Source organism: Balaenoptera physalus, assembly GCF_965194825.1.
Source record: "Balaenoptera physalus genome assembly, chromosome: 7".
In the NCBI taxonomy this organism is placed as follows: Eukaryota; Metazoa; Chordata; class Mammalia; order Artiodactyla; family Balaenopteridae; genus Balaenoptera; species Balaenoptera physalus.
In genome coordinates this window covers 19,203,202-19,225,969 of record NC_138886.1, presented here as the reverse complement: position 1 = coordinate 19,225,969, position 22,768 = coordinate 19,203,202, and the positions used below count along the sequence as shown (strand labels likewise).

Sequence of the window (22,768 nt, the reverse complement as noted above, 5' to 3'; positions counted from 1 at the left end):
TGGAAAAGGAGCTCCCCGACTCACCCCCGCTCCGTCTCCATCAGTCTCTTCCCTTCTGTGTCCCTGCGCTGCCCGCTGGAAGCCTGGGGGCATGGGAGTCCATTGGTCTAATTCATAAAGGGTGGTCTTAAGGATACAGAGCACGGAGAGGGGAGCAGAGTGGATAGGGGAGGGGCAAAGGGGGGACCAAACACCCTGGAAACGCACTTTCAGTGAAGAGCTACAGAGTGCCTCATGGAGGTGGAAGTGGGCTTGGACTTTGAGGGGGAGTAGAATTTCACAAGACCTTTCAAGATGGAGGAGGGTGCTTGAACAAAGCCACAGAGCCAGCCACTGAAAGATGTGTTTGAGGAATACCGAGCCCACACTTCTGACCAGAACTTGTGGAGTGTAGACAGTCTGAAACCCACTGTGGTGATTTTGAATGCCATGGCCTCGGGCCTTCTGCCTACCCAGTCTCCATGTGGAGGCGTCTGCGATCTTCTGAAGGCCATGATTAAAGACTCTTGTTTGATGCGGCATCTTCACCAAGAGACTTCGATTCTTGTGTGGCTTCTGGGGAATACCTTACCAGCTTAGTTACATCTCTCTCTCTCGGGAGGGGTTAAGTTGGGGCTCGGGGGCTCCCAAGTCAGCAGCCAGTAGGGGGTTAAGCCCCTCACTTAAGGCTTGGTTGTTACAGGGAGCCAGTTTGTTTGAGTTTACACAGCAAGGCCAGTGTTGCTATGGCTGGATTGTAGGCAACAAGTCTTATGATCTGGAACAGCAAATTGTGTATATAACATGACAGCATTTATTAAAGCAAGATGAACTCAGCAGCAAAGGATCTGGCTGGAGCCATAAATTCCTCTGATCCTCGTTTCGGAGCCATCACATTCCATTTGAGTGAGGCCTATCAGCCCAAACGTTTTCATTAAATAAGTCGATTTGTTGAAAATCCCCAAGAGAATGAACTGAGAATTGCAACGCCCACCACCATCCTTGTTTTAACAGACAAATGTATAATGTGCGGCCCTGACTCACATTCTCTGAGTACAAACCGGTCTGCTTTTCTGGGCAGTGAGTTCCCTCCATCACTAGATGTAGGCGGACCAGACTGGGCGACCCAGGCTCTCTTCCTTTTGGGGGACGTTGAGCAGGGGAGAAGGAGACATTCCTAACAGACTCTCTCTCTAAGATTTCGGTGTTGCAGGAGCCTGATGAAGGATTCAGGTAGCTTCCCACACCCCTCATTCTGCACCGCGGCACACGTACGCTCAGGGAAGGAGAGATTTTCACCAGAGGCTTGGGGGAGAGAAAGAACACTGGGGCCAGAAGGCCTGAGTTTAAATCCTAGTTCTATTATTAACTGGGTAAATAGCCACGGGCAAGTCATTCCATCCTATGACGCCCCCGAGTCCACCATATATCAAGTGATAGTAGCGACAGCCCATGCTTATGAGCGCTTGATATCTGCCAGGCACCAAGCGAAGGGCCTCATGGGGATGATATCATTTATTTTCCACAAAAATGCTATGAAATTAAGAAGTCCGTGTAGCCCCACTTTTCTGATGAGAAAACTGAGGCACAGAGAGGTTAGGGAGCTAAGGAATGGTGGAGCCAAGGTTTGAACACAGGCAGTCTGCCTCTGGGGACCTTAACTCTTGCTTGATAACAATTGTCACCTCATCTATGTCATAGAACTTTTAGGAGACTGCATTAGAAAATGGGTATAAAAGTGTCTTTTAAAACGATAAACTATTAGTCTTGGAAGTGTTGAGCAGGAAGCTGTATCTTAAGTTATAAGCTTTTCCCAAACTTATTCAGCTTTGTTCAAAAATGTTTTCCTCTCTCCCAGCCTGTAGTCTCCCTTTCCTTCTTCCCCTCCTGCTTGGCCATCATCCCTCCTTTCCTCTCCCTTCCAGCATCCCTCCTTTGCTCAAACATATTGGTGGAATTTGGTGGCTTTGGTGGAATTCAGGCTCGACAATGAAAGGAAAACCAGTGGCCAAATTTAAAAGTACTTGTGCTTTTATTAAACAAAAAAAATAATACAATCAGGTACTTTCCAGATGTGTTTTGGAAAGGAAGATCTCTTTAAAAATCCTTAGTTTACATCATCATCATCATTATTATATTAATAATATTAATCATATCCTTAAAATCGAAACAGTATTGCTTTTCTGAAATGTAAAAAAAGGGACGGCTTCAAGACACACATTGAATCACTGCTAACAAAAATAATGATAATTAATTATACAGCTTTGTGTAAAATACAGCTGGCTCTAAAACAAACTACCACTGTACAGCCTACCCCGCTCTCATTCCCAGAGCCACCCAAGAGAAGGAAAATCATTGTCATGCTGTCACTGGAAGACTTTTGCTGAATCAAACAATGAAATGGAAACCTGTTGGACACTGTGGTCTTTGGTGTGAAGGAAGTCATCGCAGAGTGGGTGAGGCCAGCGCTGCTGCCGCCGGCCTGGGTGATCCGTGGTCAACTTTAGCTCCTGCCAGGTGCCCAGGTGTGGCTTAATGGTCTGACTGCTCACATTGATGCTTTGGTAATATTATTTTCGTTCTCTGGGCCCTACTCTTCTCTCCCCCAGTTGTCCCCAGAATTTATGCCCGTTTGCGCCTGCCTTCAAGGTTTCGGAAGTTGCTGGGTCTCAGCTTCATCTCAGCAAACTGGATTGAATACTCGTGGCCCTTCCAGTGGAACCAGTTAACACCCTGTGAAAAAGAGAAAAAGACAAGACCTTCAGATTGGTTTCCATCAGGCAAGGTGTTCACTGACCACTGCTGTTGAGTTGACGGAACAAGATGAGTTCCGTTTCAACTTGACCGTTTGGTAGTTCACAGCTGTCTCTTGTCTCTTGCTGTTTATTGATCTGTGTAGTGAAAACTTTCAAAGGGGCTGGCTGAATCAGACTCAGTTTTTTTACTTTAGGCAGAAGTCACCTGAGCTTGCACTGAGCTTTGATCTGCCATCTTGAAATAAAGTGGTGGCTGATGAAACTTGCCATCATTAGGATTAGGTGCTGCAGGAATTCGGATCATGATTGGAGCTTACAGAATTGAGTAGCTATATGCAGGGGTGTCTGTACTTCGCAGGATTCCTATGGAGTGTTTTAATAGGGGTTCCTGTGGAACGGCACAAAGAGCATACGTGGACACGAGTTTTGCAACCTGACATATAAGGTTAAATCTTAGTGCTCTTACTTGAGAGATAAATGAACAAGTTATCAAAACATTCTGGGCCTCAGTTCCATTATTTTTTTCTTAAGGCCCAATAATGCTAACCTTGGAAGGATGCTGTGAAGATTAAATGAGCCGGTAAAGGAGCTGCCACAGTGCTGGAAACATCATAGGTGCTCAGTAAATATTCTTCCCCAATCTCAAGAAGGGAGAGATATTCTCGGAATTTTGGCCAAAGATTTTCCTCAAGAAAAGACTATATTTGCTTCCGGGCCTCCTAGTTCCAGGTCTGACTCTTTAGCAAAGTCTACAGATGGTAGAATCTGCCCATGGAACCCACAGACCCCTTGTCCTACTAGGGGTGGGGGTCAGCTTCAGAGAGTTCTCCTATAAGGCCTCCACCCTGCGCACTGACCCTTCTTCTCTTTAAGCTTCATAGGGCTGGGAGGGAACATGTCCACAGAGAAGATAATGGCTGGTGAAAGGAGGGAAAATATAGATGTTTTGTTTGATTCTAATTTTTTGGCATTGACTGATATTGGACAGTCTCTGTATCTGACAGGGGGATGGGATTTGGGAAGAGCTGACTCATTTTATGGGCAAATGTGTTTCTAATTACTCAGCTTGGTCCTTGTGCTGCCTTCCTCTGCCCTCGTTCTCCCCTCTGATAGAGGTTCAGAGCTGGAAGCAAGCCCTCCTCGTACTATGGTGGAGACTGAAGGCAGAGAGGGAAAGTGACTTCACAGAGGCCACACAGAGCCAGAGCTGGGACTGAACTCCCATAATTGTTCTGTGGCCTTTTATGTCATCTCCTTCTTCCAAAACTGGATGGAAAAAGAAGTTTCCTTTTGGCATGTAGCTTTTTCTCCCCCTCCCAAAGGACTCTGTGTTACACTGGTGTTAGGGAACAAGGAGATAAAGGCAATACAGTAGCTCTCAGAGTGGATGTGTTATTGAGGCCACATGATAAGATGGAGAAAACACAGGACGGGTGTCCAGAGGTGTCCTTCAAGTCTTCCCTCCTTTGTAAAGTAGGCATGAAAAGCCACGTCCTGGTCCCCGTGCAGAGTAAAAGTGATGCACATGGGAGACAAGGCGAGAATGCTTTGAAAAGTGCCAGAAATTATGTCAAGGTAAGGTCTACATTTAAGGTCACGACAATCATTTGCTGGTTGTTAAATCAACATAAACACATGTATCAAAATCATTAATAGCAGAGAGCAGCAGGTAAAAACAAAAAACAAAAAACAAAAAAACCCAACAACGAAAGTGTAAATAAGCAAGATGACGAGAGGCTGCATCCCCCCCGGGACCACCCATCAGAATTCCTGGGGCTGTTTGGTGTGATTTGTGCCTTTGCCTTTTTACAAAGGGATCCCAGGGTGCAGACTGGGTAAGACTGGCTGAGGCCCAGCCCAGGGTGATTGGTCTGGGTGAATACCCATCCTTCCTCCCTGGAGCAGGGATGGCCGCTGAGAAGAACCATCGTGGTTAAGTAGCTGGGCCCACTAGACTTTGCCCACTTTCCAGGTACCTGCTAGTTCGGGCAGGACTCAGTGTGAGGTAGTGGTTGAATTTGGTTTTGCTCACTTATTTCCACCGGGAATCTAAAAAATCCGTTTCTATGATTGCAGAAATTGTGTCACAGCATCCTGTGTGGTGCAGGGAAATTTGGAGGGCTGGAAGATTTGGCTCTGCCTCCAGCTTTGCTCTGTGACCTCAGGGAAGTCACCTTTTTCTGGACCTCGATCTTAGGAATCAGAAAAGGAAGGGACTTAAAATCTGTGGTCTTTGCTCTGAGATGTTCTTGGGGTGCTGGAGGTGCCTCTAGGCCAGGGTGGGGAGGCAGCACCCTGGGCCTGCATCACCCCTGGTTCACCTAGACGGCCTCCACTTTCACCTGTTTCCTTCTGGGGTTCAGACAAAGACTTAATGTGAGGAAAGCTTGCTATGTGTGGTGTCTCCCTGACCAGTGGTTCTCCTTGGGATCTTCGTGGGTTAAGACATGCCCTGTGGTCTTTCCTGGCCTGTGGTGCCACGGGGATTTCTCCCTGCTGTGAAGAACCCTGTTGTCTTAGACCTGAGGTCCTCCCTGCCTCCTGGCCTCAGCCCCGCCCGGGGCCTCGCAGTCTGCTCACCTGGCTGTGGCTCCTGTCCCCGTATCTCCCCATCAGGTTGACGCGGTGGCAGTTCTTGTACCAGAAAGCCCCCTTGTAGGACAAGGCACAGTTGGTGATGGCTGAGTCTGTGTCCTTGTCAAAGGTGGAGAAGGATCTGCCGTTGTGGTAGGCCATGGAGTCACCTGGGAGAGAGAAAGCACAGACTGAGAGCCCAGCTGGAGCTCCTTGTGGGCTGTGAAGGGCAGCGCCAGGGTGACGACTGAAGGGCCCTGGGGTGGGCCGGCCTCGAACACTGGACCCCGAATTAGGATCCAGCGTGGGCCTGGCTAGGACATGGGTGTCATCCCCGAGCCTCGTCTCTGATAGAAGCAGCATAAAGTGGTAGAAGGAGGGCTACAGGTGGCTTTGGAGGGTCCAGCTCCAGTCCCATCTCTTTCACTCTTAGCTGTGACCCTGCAAAAGGTCAAGCCTCTTGCTGAACCTCAGTTTTCCCATCTGTAGAATGGAACTAGCACGTTGATTTGCTCCACCTCAGAGGGCTGTTGGAGCAATGGATATGAAGGTGTACACTAAACAGGTAGTATGGTGTGCAAACGGTCATGATTGTTGCTATTTTTATGGTTGTTTTTGCATTCACTTTACGTAAAGGAACTCAGAGAGTAAGGTGGGAAATTTGTATTTAATAATGGTGTGCTTTCCCCTCAAATGCAAGTATTCAGAGCCATACTTTAAAACAATTTTTTTCATGTATTTATTTATTTATTGTCTATTTATTCATGAACTCACATTCACTCACTTATTCACTCACCCATCTAATATTTGTCAAGTTCTAGCATGAGTTTAGTCTTCCACTCTGCCATGCTGGTTTTCCAGAGCTATCCTGAGACAGTCTATCTTGAGTCTCAGCCTACAGAGCCATACTTATAATCAAACCTTTCGGGTTTTAGATGTCACCGAATAGCTTGTATATCGTACAGTTATTTTTCAAAGTGTTTATGGGACCCGTTTTCCCTGATTCTTAGACAAAAAGTCCATGTATATATAGTGCTATATGGGAATCTAGTTTGTAATTGAATATATTGAATTTTAGGAGCATTTAAGTGCCATTTCTTTCTGTGTCCCCTCACTCCCAACCCTGGTCAATGCAGTGCAGAAAAATTTCAAGAGATCAAGGCATTTTTATCCTGATATTTTGGAGCAAGTTGTCAGAGGGACTTGGGTGCCTTGGTAACTGATGAAGCTATCGAGAGCATGAGGATGGCAGCTAGATATTGATGAAATAAGATGCTTTCCTGTGGAGGGGCTGGTTGCCATCAATACACACAGGAGGGTGTAGCTCCAAGGGTTAGCTCAGTGAAGGGGCATATCATGGCTCATTTTCTGTTGGAAATACAGAGAGAGATGGGTGGAGGCCACATTCCTGCCACTCCATGCCTTTGCTTGCCCTGTAACAATATCCTCCTTGCCTGAAGCCATCTCAACAAAAGAGGTATTTATGGCCAGGTAATAAAATGTCAGAATTCTTTGAGGGATGCAAGAATGAAAACAATTTTCGCCCCTGGGTCTCTGTCTTCATTTCCACCAGACTGATCTCTAAAGAGCTCAGTCTTTCATTAGGTTGAGCCTGGCTTTTGGCAAATCTTATGTGGAAGCTTTTCCCATTATGGATGTATTCTTTCAGGGCTGAGAGGTTGGGAATGTGCTATAGCATCTGTCTCTTCTGTTTCAATAAACGTAACTGAAAACCACCCCAAAGTGGGCAGGGGGTGACATGGGGTGGTCACGGTCTTACACCTGATCCGCCTTGTTACCAAGAATACTCGTCAGCAGCCAGGCTTGTACCGTGAGCCCACCGTCCACAAGCTGTTACATCTTGGGCAAATCACCAAACTTCTCTGAGCCTCAGTTTCCTCATCTGTATAATAGCAATATCTCCTGGAGATATATATATATATGTATATATGTATTTTTTGGTGAGAACTAAAAGAGGGTAATGCATATGAAGTATCTGCAAAAGAAGCTGCTACCTAGTGGGCCTGAATGCATATTTTTTCCTTATTTGTTTCTCCTATAATGTGGTGCCAGAAAACCACACAAAGGCCATTTCAAGTCAAAGAAATCTTCAAAACCCAAACTAGGTTATGTACCAGTCAAGGAGTGAAGGACTGCTGGAGAGGTAGTGAGCTTCTGGTCATGGGGGTGTGCGGACTGAGGCTGGACGGCCACGTGGCAGGAATGTCTTAGAAGGGATTCATCCAGCTGGGTGATGGAGTGGACTGTCGTCTGCTACTCAGAGTACAGGCCACAGACCAGCAAAGCCACCAACAGTGGCATCATGTGGGCATTTATCAGAAATGCAGCATCTTGATTTCACCCCAGACATACTGTGTCAGCACACGAATAGGATCCCCCAGTGGGTCATATATATGTAATAAATTGAGAAGCACAGGAGTAGTATTAAGGCTCCCAAGAGACTGCTTTTTTCTCAGTCTAAAACGGATATCTAAACATGGATAAGAAAAAGACATATTTTGAGTGATGGTAGCTACAAGTCCATCCTGATTGTCCTAATTCCCAACCTACTCTATGTTCTGGTGCCCAAAATATCTACCCAACCTTGTTCAACTGTAGTTCTGCTGATTGGCACCTAGTAGGGATTCAAATATTTGTTGATAAATGGATGGACCCATGAAGGAAGGAATGAGGAGTGGAGGAATTGGCTGAAACCCGGGAAGGTTTTGCATTCCCTGGGCTCTGAGCATGGCTGTCCGTACCTGCTGTCCCGCTGTACCCCTCCACCTTCAGCCGGTAGCGAGTCCGGGCGTCTCCCACGCTGAACTTGTCGTAGACGGCGTAGGCTGACTGCCCGTGGTCCCGCAGGTCCACCCGGAGCTCGTACTGCCCTTGGGCTGTGATTTTGTTCAGGGTGTCCAGCCCTGTGGACGACAGGCAAGGGGTTGCCTAAGAAGCGCAGTGACCGAGGCCCTCATTCCTACTCACCCCGTAAGAGCAGCGGCTGCGTGTGATCTAAAGAGGTTTGCGTCACGCCTGGGCTTGCAGCTTGGTTTGCTCTTTGCTGCTGCAACACCAGGTGAGATATATACGGTTTCTGAGCCTCAGCTAAAATTGTGTTGACATCTTTGCCCTGCCAACCTCCTAATGTATTGTGAAGATACAGGAGATAAGGTGGAGCGCGTACCTTTTAAACTCTAAAGCTCCTTACAAGGGAAAGGCAATGGATGATAGGGACGGACATTCCCCGGCCTGGGTGCTGGAACGTAGGACAGTGCCCTGTGCCGGTCGGTTGTTGCAGTGTGGGCTGCATGGATGGATGGATGATGGCATTGTCGTGTTGGCTTGGGAGAGTTCACATTGCAGCTCAACTCTTTATTGGCTAGATTCCTACGGCCAGCAGCGTAACCTCTCTGAGGCTCTGTTTTCCCAGGTGCAAGATAGGAATTTTGTACCTTGTGGGGTGCTATGAGACTTAGAGGTTGTGGCCCTGAGGGACTTAGCATAGGACGGAAGCAGTGAATGACATCAGTGAGGATAATTCTCTAAATGGCCCAGTGATTGACTTGAGGCTAGGCTTATTCTTAAGGCCTGGCTGTTGGCTCTCCTTTGACTGGATTTTTATTTTTAATGACCCAGAGAATTTAAAGTCTTTCCATAGAGAATTTGATATCCTGTGTCAACCACCAGAGCTATTGTTTCCTCCTAACCCATTTCCTCTCCCACAGTTCGCTGTGGGTTAGGACAGATGACAAGGAGGACAGAAATGGACATTTGGGGCACAAACACGCAGGCTGTATTACCAAGCCAGAATTCTTCTTTTAGGTCCCCAAATCCAGCAGTGTAGGCCTTCCAGTTTCGATAGAAATCCTCACGTCCATTTTTGCGTCTCAGGAACACCTATAAACATAACCAATGAATCTGGGGGCGCTTAAGCTATTGAAGGAAAGAGAAGACCTCTTTCTGAGAGGAAGAAACAGCCACTGCAGGAAAAGCAGCCGCCCCCACCTCTGTCCTCACTAATTTGCCCTGTGACTCAGGGCACGTCACCTCCCCTCTCTGAGTCTCAGTGTCCTCACCCGAAAAATACAGATTAGTAAGGCTACCACCCAGCTTTGGGTGACTGTGATGTGCCAGTGTAGGTTGGTCACGTGTAACACGTGCGCCCCTGTGGTGTGGGGTGCTGACAGCGGAGGAGGCAGTGCCTGTGGGGACAGGAGGTACACGGGAACTCAGCGAACCTTCGGCTCAACTTTGCTGCCCATCTGAAACTGCTCTAAGAAAGGAAGTTTAATAATTAAAAAAAAATACTACCCAGCTCATATGGTAATGGGATGGAAGTAATTCATGTAAAACTCTTCGCACAGTGCCTGGTAGATGGCCAATGTTAATTAGTAAACGTAAAGGGCTCGATGACCACGGTCATTTATAGATCACAGAGTTTTTTGAGGATCAAATGAGATAAATTATGGGAAAACAGGGGAACTGGTTTTTATCCTCCGCTTCTTTCCCATTGCTTTGTTTAAGAGAGAATTCCTGAGTGTCTCCATGTGACAGGCACTATCTTGGAGAACCTCATGCCCGTTAGTGTCAGAGGGCACGGGGAGGACCTCGGCCTCTCCTCTGCCCCCACCCCCCTGCCGGAGAGCTCTGGAGTCTGTCTCCATGATACTCACGATCCATCCACCCCCGTCAGAGGTCATGTCACAGAAGACTTCCTGCTTCTGGGTCTTGTCGTTGTTCAGATAAATGGTGTAGACGCCAGAGGTCGTGTCTCCATTCAGCATGGTTTGGGAGCAGTCCCTGGGGAATGGGTACAGGACTCCAGCTGCGGGATAAGGAGAAGGAGTGGCTCTCTCAGAGCAGGACTGGAGCAGGAGCTTTCAGGCTGCAGCTCAAGCGCTTACTGACTAGACGCCTATGGGCGAGCAACTCAACCTCTCTGAGGCTCTGTTCTCTCACGCGCGAGATGGGGACTAAAGCTATTTTGCGGGGGGTGCGGTGAGGCTTAGAGGTTATGGATGAAAGGGACCCAGTTCAGTCTCTTACACTGATGGAAGCCCCCAGTGATATCAGCGGGAGGAGAGCTGAACCGCTGGGAGGGCCACGTGTCAGGTTGACCGCGATCGACCGGGAGCAGCCAGGCGGCGGCACCTGATGGGAGCGCCTGGTGAACACCCAGTACTGGCCAGGACGGCTGGGTCTCTAGCACCCGGGGGGCGGCTCACTGTGGGTGAGGACACCCTGTCAGGCTGGATGCATCTCAGGCTCTTCAGAGGATTCTGAAGCCAAAGGCAAGGGTTCTAGTGCGGAACTTGCCACTGCCTTGCCTTCTGAGCCTGGGGATCTTAGAGGGCTAACCCAAGAATGCCTGGGGAACCTCCACGTGTAATAATGTGGTACAAAAATTAAAAACTCGATAGCAATGAATGATCTTGGGGCTATGCTTAGCAGGTGGGCTTGAGAACTGACGGGTAGTAGCAGCTCTTTGCTCTGATCCGACCTCCTCACTGTACTTTACCTTCACCTGAGGTTGTATCATTAGCTGTTTTCTTGTCTGTTTCACAGCCCTAGTCTGAGAGCGTCTTTAGGGCACATTCATATTTTTTGTGCTCCTAGCACGTGCCGTGAGATCTGGTAAAGAGGTGCTTTTGCCTCTGCCCCTCCCTCAGCAGGTGTGTGTAGAGTGGCTAGAGTGAAGTGCGAAGGGCAGGAGACAGCCCTGGGATACACTCCATTTACCCAGGTTCAGGGCTCTGCAAAGACCCCCTCCTCCCTTCCTCAGAGAAGGATGCTTCCTCTTCACCAGTTGTGCAGCTTGCCCGTTTGCCACCTGCAGAGGAGATCTAGTGGCCGGGTGTGGAGGTGGTTCCCTGATCCTGGGACATCTGAACCCAGATCTGACTCTAACTCATGGTATAACCCTGAGCAGGTCATTTAGTCTCTGGGAGCCTCTGTTTTCCCACCAGAAAACTGGGCATGGTAATCCTGGCCCAACGTACCAGCGTGGGAGGACTGTTTGTGATTTTGAATATGAACAGGCTTTGTAAATGCCTGAAGGAGAACACTGAGCTTATAATGAGCCTCGACAATGGCTACCCACTGGGCTGGGAGTTCAAATACAATACAACGATTCTCACAAGGTCCTTATGAAGAAGGGATAGTTATTAACCCCATTATACAGAGGAAGAAACTGAGGTTCGTAGAATGGCAGTAACTTTCCTCAGTCACACAGAGCAAGTGGTGGAGATGGGGAATGAATCCAGCTATTCTCACTGCTGGCCCTCCTTCCCTTTCACCACGAGGCCTGTAACCTCCTGCATCCACATTCCTCTGGCTTTTCCGGTAATAGCAGGGAATTGATTCCTTTCAGAAATTTGATGGAAACATTTAAAGTAGCAGTTAGAGGAGAAGTGGAGGGTTGGTTCAGTCTCCTCCCGAGCCCCTTACTTGTGGTGAAGGTGGTCTTGATGATCTTGCTTCTCAGGGGCCCGTTCAGTGCCTGGATCTTGGCCATGTAGTGGGTGGATGGGCTCAGCTCTGCCAGGCTATAAGAGGTGGTGTCTGGATCCACAACAACTTCCTAAGGGCAGAAGAAAAATATAATAGCTTTTGGCCACATAAATCCTGAGAGTACAGATGATGCATTCACTTATTCACCCATCCATTAATTTCTTCATTCAACAAGAATCCGCTGAGTCCCACTCTGTGCCAGGCTCCGTGCTCACTTCAGGGCTGCAGACACGGGGAGAGTGCAGCCTGAGCAAAGCTCCTGGGGCCAGAAGGGGCAGAGCAAATTCAAGTAATATGAGGAGGCAACGACCTACCTCAGCCACACTTCAGTTAGGGGAGCAGTGGAAGAGGTGGGCAAAGACCAGATTACAAAGGGCCTTAAGTGCCAAGCTATGGAATTTGAAGTTTATCATGATAAGGAATGGAGGTTCCTGAAAGTTTTTTGAAAAAGGGAATGCCATGATCTCAGCTTAATCTGGTAGGAAGATGAATCACACAAAGGGCAAAGGTTTAGACTTTGAGACCAGTTAAGTCAGTGGTCCCTAATATGGCCCTTTTTCATAGATCTCTGGGAAGCTTTAAAATAAAACAATGCCTGGGCTTCATCCTAGAGTGACTGCATCATGAGAGCCAGAAGTGGGGCCTGACCAGGTGTCTATTTAAGAAGCTCCCTTGATGATTCTGATGCATAGTCACTCAGGGGATCTCTTGAGTCAGGAGATGATTACGACTGCTCAGGAGGCACGGCATGATGACCCAGCATGTCTCTTTTCTAGAACAGAGATGTCCAGGAGAGGCGGATGTGTACAGCTGCTGTAGACCTATTGTAACTACACCTGCCGTTTGTGACTGGTCACTGTGCTGCTGTCCAGACGAGGGGGATCGGTTTCAGTTCTGCAGGAGATCCTCTTTCTTTTCAAATCCTCTTTTGACCTTCCAGTGCCTGTGAAATCACCTTTTTAGCAGGTGACCTTGGTGTCAGGGATTGGAATTCAACCTGCAGTGCTAGCAAACCAAACACAACAGTGCTTTCTACCACCTTCAAACACAGCCCACTGGGTTTAGGCAGTAATGAATCAGTGTGGAGGCCCCTGGAAGGTTGTTTGGCATCCTCACAACTGGGAAGGTGAAGTTATCCTGATTTTTCCAATGCGGCAGGGTTTGAGGGGGTGGGGTGTTAGAGGTGTAAGTAGTTTCAAAGAAGCTAAAAGACTTGCACTCGCTCCATAATTTGTTGGTGGCAGAGGATGGTCTTGCATCCTGTCTCCTAACATCCTGTCCAGGACTCTTTCCTCCTCTACCAGGTTGACTTTCTCGAGTGAAACAGATTAAGCTGGGGACTGGACATGCAGGGAAGTAAACCCGGGTGAGTGCCTATTTGATACCAGTGACCCAGTGACCTTCGTGTGGCCCCCAGGTCTGGTCCTTGGGGAAGAATCAGGTACAAAGCTGGGTTCCTTGAATTACTTGGGGATAAAGTTACCTATCAGCTTTCTAAGCTGCTGTTCAAAGTTATTTTCTAGGCAATCAGGGTAGATCAAAATGAGACTGATGACTTCAGGTAAACAGTGAATCCTAGGATGCCTGACCAGGAAGGGCCCTTAGAGACCGGGGAGTTCAGTGCACTCATTTTACAGATGTGAACCCTGACACCCAGAGAAGGCGAGGGACTTGCCTCTCTTCACACAGTGAGTTAGTTCATTGTTATAGCGACTCCAAGAAGGACCGTAATGGTAACTAGAGATGTGTGTCCACTCCTGGTTAAACATGGCGTATTGAACAAGCCAGCTTATCTCTACTTGCTTCTGATACCCACTAAAATGAAAGTAGAAGAGATATAAAGTATAAACTCACAAGGATGAGGGAAATGGCAGAGGAGACAGTAGCAGGTACTTGATGTCACCAGAATCTTGATCAGTGGAAAGTGTGGAGTGGCGGAGTGACAGCTGAAGTGACAGAATGGAGAAAGCCAGGAGCTAACTAACTAGTGGGTGCAGCCACAATGCTGCAGAGCCCCGGCAAGTTCAGGAATGAAATGTATGCAAAAGCAGAGATGCCTTTGAAGGCCAGTGTGGGGCATGGCTGAACAAAGGTTTGTTTAAAACTTTGCATAATAAACAGATCCCCAGCTCCCTCCATCCCCCAACAGTCTGGGTGACTGTCCTTCCCGGCCCAGATGAAAGGCTGAGGTTTCCTCCCTGGAGAGGCTGAGCCAGAGAGGAGACTCTGGATTCAAGTCCATCAGGCCCAGCTGCAAGGGAGGCTCGGGTGCTGCACTGGAAACAGGAGAAGTGAAGGTGTGTACACAGTGGGAGCCTAGGCTCCTTCTCCAGCAAGGCTCCTGGCAGCCTGGTTTGAAGGAGGTGGAGGATCCTCCAAGGAGACTGATGAGCTCAAGAGAAATAGTTTACAGTCCTGATGCTTGGGAGTCCCCCAAGAAAATTGCTGGGTACTTGCCCAGTCACTCTACAGCGAGCGCCATAGTTGACAAGACCTGTCTGTGCAATTAGAGCTCCCAATCAGCTATTTCATTCTTGGCTCCAGTACAAAAAGACCAACAGGCATTAGGTGAAAATCTCCAACATGAAAGATGGAGACCCAAACCAAACCAAACCAAACAGCAGCAAACCAGAAAAGAGACCTTGGAGGAAACACTATGTAGGCTGTGGAAGAAAATACCAAGAACATATATTCTTAGAGGTAAAGAGAAGAAGATAACAGGAAATGCAAACGATATGCTAGCAAAAGATCAATGTGCAGAAAATAAGTAAAAGATCTTGGAAATGTAAAGGATGGTGACCAAAATTAAAAAGTCAAAAACAAGTTTAGAAGGTAAAGGTTAGAAAATTTCTTTCGCTTGTGTGATGGTCTAAAGTTATGTCAAATTAAAAAGTAGAAGAAAAAAAATCATGGGTAGGGAATGTAAATAAAAATTGCTGTAAACAGTTGATGTCATAAGAACATGGTGATATATATTTCATTATATAATGGAATGATGCCATCTGTGAGATATATGGCAAAGATGCAGAAGAAGCTTTTGGCCTTTGCTCAATAAAACATTTAAGGACAAAGAGTCCAGCTCCTAAAATGTCCTCAAGTCTTGTGAGCAGTGGTTCTTGACCTTGGCTGGCTGTCAAAACTGGAGTCTGGTTAAAATGAGACAGGGAGGCTGGGGCTTATGATTCAGAAGGTCTGGCATGGTGTCCAGTTCCTACTAATTTTTTCCCAGCTCCCCAGTTGCACTGGGATAGGAGAAACAGCATCCAGATAATTCTTCCCTGCTTGGAGGATCACGTAAATGTTTCAACCAGCAGTGGGGAGTTGTTTATATACTTCAAGATACCTTGATGGTACCGTCCACGGATTCAAACACCAATAGGTAACCAGTGACAGATGCCCGGGGAGGTCTCCAGGTGAGAACGGCAGTTTCCGACTGAACATCAGTAGCAGTGAAGTCTCTTGGAGAATCGAGGTCTGGAGAAGATAAGAATTTAATATCAAATAAGTCAGCAGGTGTAGGACAAAGTCCCCAGCTGGGTATCAGGAGGCCTGGGTTCAAGTCCTTTCCCTACCATTGACTTATATGACCTTGGCCAAAACCTTCACCATCTGTAAATGAAGAGGTTGAGCCAGATGACCTCCAAAGGCGTACATTCTCTGTGGTTCATCTCATCCCAAGGGCCACGTTTTCCTGAGCCCAACAGGATATTGACCGGCTTTAGTTGGATTTGGGAAGAAAGACACAGCCATGAACGTAATTAGAACCCCCCTTGTTTCTGAAGAAGAGGACAGATGAATGATGGTATTGGCGCTCACCCCTACTCAGAGGACATTGCCTCTGTTTCTCTGCTTGCTGCAGTTTGTAAAAAGATCTCAATGTATAAAAACTCAATGGACATCTAGGAAAACTTGCCTTTAAAATCTTTCTCTTAAAAAGATTTCCCTGCCTAGAACATGGATCATTAAATACTGGGTTTAGGGTCAGCGGGGACTGGTTTTCCACTTAAAAAGCCCTCCTCTTAAAATCGTTTCCTAGTCCGTGGGGAGAGCAAGGTCATTTCAGTGCAAAAGGAAATGGTGTGTTTCTTAAGGTCTTGACTGAGTGGGCACCGGTGACTTTAGCTGATGCTGATGTCATCACATTGCAGGGAGCTGACTGGGGAAATAAGAGTTGGAGAGGGATACTGTTAAAGATAGAGGCTGTGGGTGGGCATCTTCCAGCTCTCAATGTCTTTGTACCTGTCATGAACTTGGTGGTGATAATTGAGCTCTTCTGGGGCCCTTTCTCTGCAAAGATCCTCAGCGTGTATTCCGTGGCAGGCTTGAGGTTGGTCAGCGCATACTCCACTGTGTTCCCGGACACCGTGCGGGTAATTGCTGGCTCTAAACAGGAAATATACACACCGTGGCAGTTACCAGTCCGCTGTCTGGGCCATCAGCGGACTTGGCCAAGAGCGCACACACCTTCTAACATAGAAACTTTCAGTGACCCTACAGAAAAGCAGGTTTGGTTTCTGACATGACTCACACTCCTGTCTCTCTCTCTTGAGCAATCACTTCATATACAAAGGATTTATCATATGGCACTGGAGTTTTCCAGGCACCCAGTCAGAAGGAAGGGGCCCTGGGGGTCAGGAGACTTTTGCACAGGGTGCCGCTGGGACAGCGTTGCAGCTGAGGCACAGGACCCAGTTACAGGAGAGCTGCAGGTAACATCTCCAAGGCTTCGGCTACTCACATTTAATTTGTCCCATTGCTTGCCCTCCCCTTTTCTTCACTTACTCTCATGTCCTTTTATTTGCCAAATGTCAAATCATTAGGCTGGGGGATCACAAAAATCAGGTGGCGTAGACACACCAGAGCCTGATTACTGGCTCTCAGTCCCACTGGGTCAGGACCAACGGTGGACCCCAAACCATGGTGCCCAGGTATATGTGCTTACTTCTCAATCACAGGTGACCAGCTATCCTGGCTTGCCAAGGACTAAGAGGTTTCCCAGGGCATGGGACTTATAAGGCTAAAACTGGGAAGGTCCAGGGCAGAGTGGAATGAGCTGGTCACTCTGTTCATCAGTCACGAGCCCACGCCCCCAGCCTCACGCACACTTCTGGGCTCTAGGAAATTTCTACGCTTGCATCCACAATTTCCATGATTCCCACGAACTATACTCTGATTTATTTTAAGTGAGACAACATCATCTCCCCTGACTTGGAAGAGTTTGCTCACAGGGAATATTTAAAAATAGAAAAGTAGAAAGAATAAACCCAAGCATCCCTCTAGCCCCACCCCATCTTTGCTCTGTCCTCGCAAGGAACTCTCGTAAGTGGTTGCCCGGGCTGAATTAAGATTTTCAGAGGCCCCAGCGCAGCTTGTGGTGCCCTCTCATATTGTTACTGAAGGTAAAACAATACTGAACCATAAAATATGAAACTCACATATACTTTGAGATTAAAATAACAACATATTTTTTCTAGTCTAGCTCATGACAAAAGTATGGATTTGTTCACTGAAAAGGAATCTTTCTTTCTCTTCTCTCTTATTTGTATTTAATTTTACCTTCTGGTAGCCTTGATTTGCTGGTGCCCCAAACAAGTGTTTAATCTCCAACTGAGTAAATTAGCACAGATGGTTGCAAAGACAAGGAAAAATAATTTCTGATTTCTCAATCAGGTCTGCTCTAATGGGCCTCGTCTGTGGCATCCAAGAAGCCCGGGCTCCCCAGAGCTACCTGAAATAATCTGTTTAAGATTTCAGATTCTGGACTCCTTCTTTGTAAGAGGTGAGAGCTGCTGCCTGGAGAGGGTGACTCACTCTGACGGCAGAGAGCCTAGCAGGAGAGGAGGAACAGGCTGGAGACGCACCCTCTGCTTTTCCTTAAATGGCCTGCTGGCCTCCCTTGATACAACCATGGTGCTGATGCTCTTTCACTTGACAACAGCAGGGGATACGGGTAGGACCTCTCTTGCCACCGCTTGAACTGGTCCCTCCACCGCCACCCACCCAGCCCCAGTCCCAGCCCATGAGTCTGTTCTCAGGTGGCAGTTGAGAGCCGCAGGGACATTGCTGGACTCTCCAGTCTACCCATGCATTTTTGCTACCATGGACCAAGTGTGGCACAAAGAAGGGAGAACGGGAAGAGTTTACAGCAGGACAGACACTCCTCAGGGTGGGGAGGGTCTTGGACACGACCTTACCTCTCTCCCCTGTGTAGGAGATGACATAATTGTCCACGGGGGCGATGGCCGGCTGCCACATGGCCAAGGCTTCTGAGTCGGTGATGTTGGCTGTCACCAGACCAGATGGGCCATCCAGAGCTGCAAGGAAAGATGGTGATGTGTTGGAGAGATGGGCAGTCATGGGGTAGGACATCAGACCACAGCTGCTCTGCTGTCTACACTGCTCCTGGACTCCAGTACTGGTGCGCGGCCTGTTAGGAACCGGGCTGCACAGCAGGAGGCGAGTGGTGGGCGAGTGAGCGAAGCTTCATCTGCCACTCCCCATCGCTCCCATTACCGCCTGAACCATTCCCCCCCTGCCCCGCCCCATCTGTGGAAAAATTGTTTTCCATGAAACCGGTCCCTGGTGCCAAAAATGTTGGGGACCGCTGAACTAGAGGATGTGTGTGAAATGTGTTAGGGGGGCAGCACTCAGTAACTGCACTTGTTATTAACATGACTATTAAAGCTATTTGGAGTTTTCAAGATGACTTCCAAATGACTTGTACCGAGAAGGGATGGATAGGCCCAGGGCCTTGGCCCTTTTAACTCACCACTGCTACAACCCAACATCCCTTTCTTAGAAACCAACCTAAATATGACTAGTTCCCGCTTTTGTTCACATTTGTGACACAATTACTCCAGGACGACAGCCCTGGGAGGATGGGGGGTGCGGCAGCCATCCTCAGCTCATTTTACAGATGAGGCGTCTGGGCCCCAAGAGATGAAATGACTGGCCTGAGAGTCAGGAGGTGGTAGAGTGATTTGGGGCCCACCCCGTCCACTCTGAGGTCCTTCCTGTCTCATCTTTCACATACAGAATCTCCTTTAACGGATGAGGACAACGGGGCCTCCGGAGGAAACAGATCCAGACTTTGCAACCAGCTGCCGTGGAGAACCCATGAATGAAAGATTTCTAGGGGGGGAAACGAGGGTCTGTGTGGCAGGGTGGGCAGAACTCTGGGTTCAGACGGGAGGTTTTAATTGCATATTAGCAACCCTTTTAAGACTATTAGGATATTTTTAAAATTTCCTGTGAGGCCCATTCTTTAGATCCCTTAACGGATTAGGCTGGCTAATTGCTCATATATCAAAGGATAAATTGTTTAGGAACATGGCTGCCTGAAGAGAAATTTTCCACTTCATTCTCCTTCAATGCAATTCATTATTTTTCCCTCCTTAGAGTGTGTTGTACAAATCAGGTTATAACAGGAAAATCATCCTTTAGTTTAGAAGAATACAGAGTTTGTAGTCAGACTGACCTAAGTTCAAATTTGCTTCCAGCACTTACTAGTTATATGGACTTGCCCAAGGCATTTAATTTCCCCAGGTCTCAGTTGTTTCCTCTGTAAAATGGGAAGGATAATAGCTAGGGGGTTTACACGTGAAGGGTTTAGTAACGGCCTGAAATACAGTAGCTTCCGGAGTAGTTACTTGATAGTGTCTGCGTGAAGCACCTGCTTGCAAAGATCCTCACGCTGGTCCTGGCACTATCGGGGAAGGGAGGGAAGCGGATTAATGTGTACAGTCATTTTTTATATTTGCAGACGCTTTACATATACAGTTTCACGTGATTCTTACAGCTTCCTGCGAAGGAAGCAGAATTGCACCCATTTTACAGAGAAGGGAACTAGACCCTCGAGAAATTCACTGACAGCTCATGTATCTAGAAGTGGCAGAACGTGGGATTTCCACCAGGTCAGCATGACTCCCCAGCTTGTGCCGTTTTCCCCACAATACCCTGGGAAACAGTGGCCCAGGGAGGTTGAGGATGCAGCTCAAAAGAGGCTACAGATGGACCAGAAATGAGACCGCTGGTGCGCCAAATCCAGCCCACTTTCCCCGAGAATTTCCTAAATAAAAACTTTTTTCCTGGCTTCTGAATCATGAGAAATAATGCTGAAGGTGAGAAAAACACCTGTGGTGAGCGTCCCCGAGACAGGCTCGCTTTCTTCAAAGCCCTTCAGGGCGATGACGCTGACGAGGTACTCCACTCCAGGTAAGAGTCTCAGCAGCCTGGTCTGAGTCTTGGTCCCATCCACAGTTACCACTGAGGGTGTACCTAGAACACAGTAAAAGCAAGATGGGGGAAGCTGAACCTCACTGAAACTTATTCACAGTTGTCTCAAGAATGGGTGTATCTGATTTGGCAGTGAAACTATATCTTCATCCAACACCATTTTCTTGACTTCTCAGTTGCTCCTACCCTCTGGCATAAGAGAAGAGGTTTTACTTTTTGTATAATGTTTTTTCCATCCATGAAGATGCCAAAAACTGAGCCAGGGGAGGAAAAAACATGAGGTCACAATGTGCTAAAAATGGCAAGTTTCCATTCAGTAGAGAGCTGGCCATGTTGCACAAATTTTATTTACCTATTTTTCCCACAAAGAATATGGGAAGCTTGCTATGTAATGTATATCTGATATATTTAATCCATTGTATTAGCTAAAGAATATATAGACTCATCCCTTACTAGCAGAGATTCTACTGTTGAAGAAAATGGTCATGGTCAAGCTTGTACTCTTACATCTATGAAAAAGTCCAAAGTTTATATTTCTTAGAAATTGGGGGCTGGTGAGGAGCTTGTATATCAGCTGGCCAAACACCCCACAGAGATGCTACCACATTTCTCTGAAGAGGTTATCAACTATCATCTCTGTATACACTTCCACTAACGGGGAGCTCACTACCTCCCAGAATGTCTTTAGACATATTTGACTAGGCTCCCCCCCACCCCCTTGGTCTCTATTATAGCCCGTGTGCTCTGAACTAGAACTCCCAACTCTGCTAAGTCACAGCTTCCCAGACTATGAGCCTGGAAACAATCTTCGTAACATGACCCTTCACAAAATAGTTTCTTCCAAGGGTCTCATAGCACTTTACAAATGAAGTCTATCCGGATGGTCTCAAATATAAAGAAGTAGTTTTCTTTGGCCATGATGTTTGGGAGGATGGGATTATCAGGGTCTCTTCACTATTCCACCCAAACCCTCCAGATCCTTCCTCCTCCCTCTCCCCTCCCCAAGTGCCCTACCTCCTGCAGTGGGTACAGATGTAACCCGGAAGCTCTCCACCTGGGTAGTGGGTGCCTTCCAGCTGACAGTGGCTGAGTTTTCAGTGATGTCTGAGAAAACGATTTCCTTCGGGGAGCCCATGGCTGTCGAGGAAAGAGCACAGGAGAAACCCAGAAACGGTTAACTATCTTGCTCATCAGCAATCCTTCCCGAATTCCTGATCCATGAAAACTCAGTCCCTAGTTTATGTCCCAGCCAAGCCTTTGGGATGGAGAATGTGGTGACCTGTGATTAAGGTACAACTTGATGGGAACAGTTGTTCTTTCATTCAGGTACAGGGCCCGGAGCTGTAGAGCTGCCATTTGGTTTCATTCAAGAACGTTCACACCATAGCTGACGTCTAAGGAAGTGAGGGTGAATGAGGGGTCTCACAGCTTGGAATACACCCTCCTTTAAGTTTTGATGTTTAGCATTTTTTCAAATCTTTGCTTTTTAGTTCCTTTTATTAAGTGATACCAAGACTTGACAATTGTACAGTTCTTTGCAATTTATAAGGATTAACCCTCATTTAGAAACCACTGAGGTGTGGTTGTAGCCATTTTACAGAGGACTAAACTGAGGCTAAGTTCTCCAGTGAACATTCTTGTGATATGACCTTCCTAAGTCCCAGGAGCAGAGCTGAGCACAGCCCTGGGATCTTGGAAATAATGTTCACGTGGAAACTGACCTCGACAAACCCATTCCCAGAACTGGATGGAGGTCCAGAGCCAGAGGAACCACCTCAGACCTTTCACCAAAGCAAACACCCCTTGGATATTGGGTCTACCTGGGGGAAAGCCATGCCTGAGGGACAGTTCCTGCTACGTAAATGCCTCCCCCGCAAACCCAGTTTCCTTTGGCTTTTCTCTGTGTATTTTTTGGCTTAGCTTTTTGCCCTCTTCAGCTGACCATGCTTAACCGTAGAATTCAGGAAACAATTTTCAGGTCTCCTGGGAACTCATTTCCTCATCTTTTCCCCTCTGCATCCCACATTGATCGTTAAGTTCTGAAACCCACAGCCCACTTTGGGGAGCTTTTTTTCTCTCCATTTCTGTCTTTTTCTCTCCTCCTGCAGCGTTCTCCTGTGAGCTGCTGCCCACCCTCAGGTTCTGTGGCTGCCTGGGATTTTGCCCTCTCCTTAGAAAGCTTTCGAAGACACAGGGGCTCTGGCCTGGAAGATCTTGATTGTCCAAATACCACGGAGAGGCTGGGCAACCAGGGGCAGTTTCCTTCACTTCCGAGAGCCTGAGTTGCTCCGTCTCCATCTTTCCAGTGGGAAAAGTGGTGCCCACCTTCAGGAATGTTTTGAGGATTAGCAGAGATAATGGATGTGAAACCCTAGCACAGAATCTGGCACGCAGTAAGAACTCGGTAAACATGCTTGCCCTCTCTTTTTTTTTTTTCTTTCCCACGTGATTCTTTTTTCCATGGGCCACCTGAATTTTGCGGTAGCCCCCAGGAAAGATCTAGATGAGGCAGAATGAGAATAAACCCCCGTGGGGTGTGTAAACTCAGGCACTGGGGCTCTCCTTCTGCCAGGCTAGTCCACTCTGACCTTCACTCTGACTGTGAACCTCACTGGGGCAGGTCCTGGCACATTGTAGAAAGTGTATCTTGTGGCCACAGCTTTCCCCTCTCGATCCCAATTTTCTCATCTGCAAAATGGCAATATTATCTG

The 22,768-nt window shown here is 47.6% G+C and overlaps 1 protein-coding gene across 5 annotated transcripts in view; it reads right to left on the bottom strand.

Moving 5' to 3' along the window:
* Nucleotides 1-1,988: 1,988 nt before the first annotated feature.
* TNC (tenascin C) overlaps nt 1,989-22,768 on the bottom strand; it is a 91,388-nt gene continuing 70,608 nt past the window's right edge. For all 5 annotated transcript variants that reach the window (XM_082470392.1, XM_082470395.1, XM_082470394.1 and 2 more), the window contains 11 exons: nt 21,072-21,194; nt 19,956-20,099; nt 18,017-18,136; nt 16,062-16,205; nt 15,166-15,296; nt 11,760-11,892; nt 9,986-10,137; nt 9,113-9,209; nt 8,072-8,233; nt 5,316-5,479; nt 1,989-2,712 (listed from right to left, as the gene is read on the bottom strand). In XM_082470392.1, the coding sequence (XP_082326518.1) occupies nt 2,602-2,712; nt 5,316-5,479; nt 8,072-8,233; nt 9,113-9,209; nt 9,986-10,137; nt 11,760-11,892; nt 15,166-15,296; nt 16,062-16,205; nt 18,017-18,136; nt 19,956-20,099; nt 21,072-21,194 (1,481 nt within the window). In that variant the 3' untranslated portion in view covers nt 1,989-2,601. The remainder of the gene's footprint in view (nt 2,713-5,315; nt 5,480-8,071; nt 8,234-9,112; nt 9,210-9,985; nt 10,138-11,759; nt 11,893-15,165; nt 15,297-16,061; nt 16,206-18,016; nt 18,137-19,955; nt 20,100-21,071; nt 21,195-22,768) is intronic.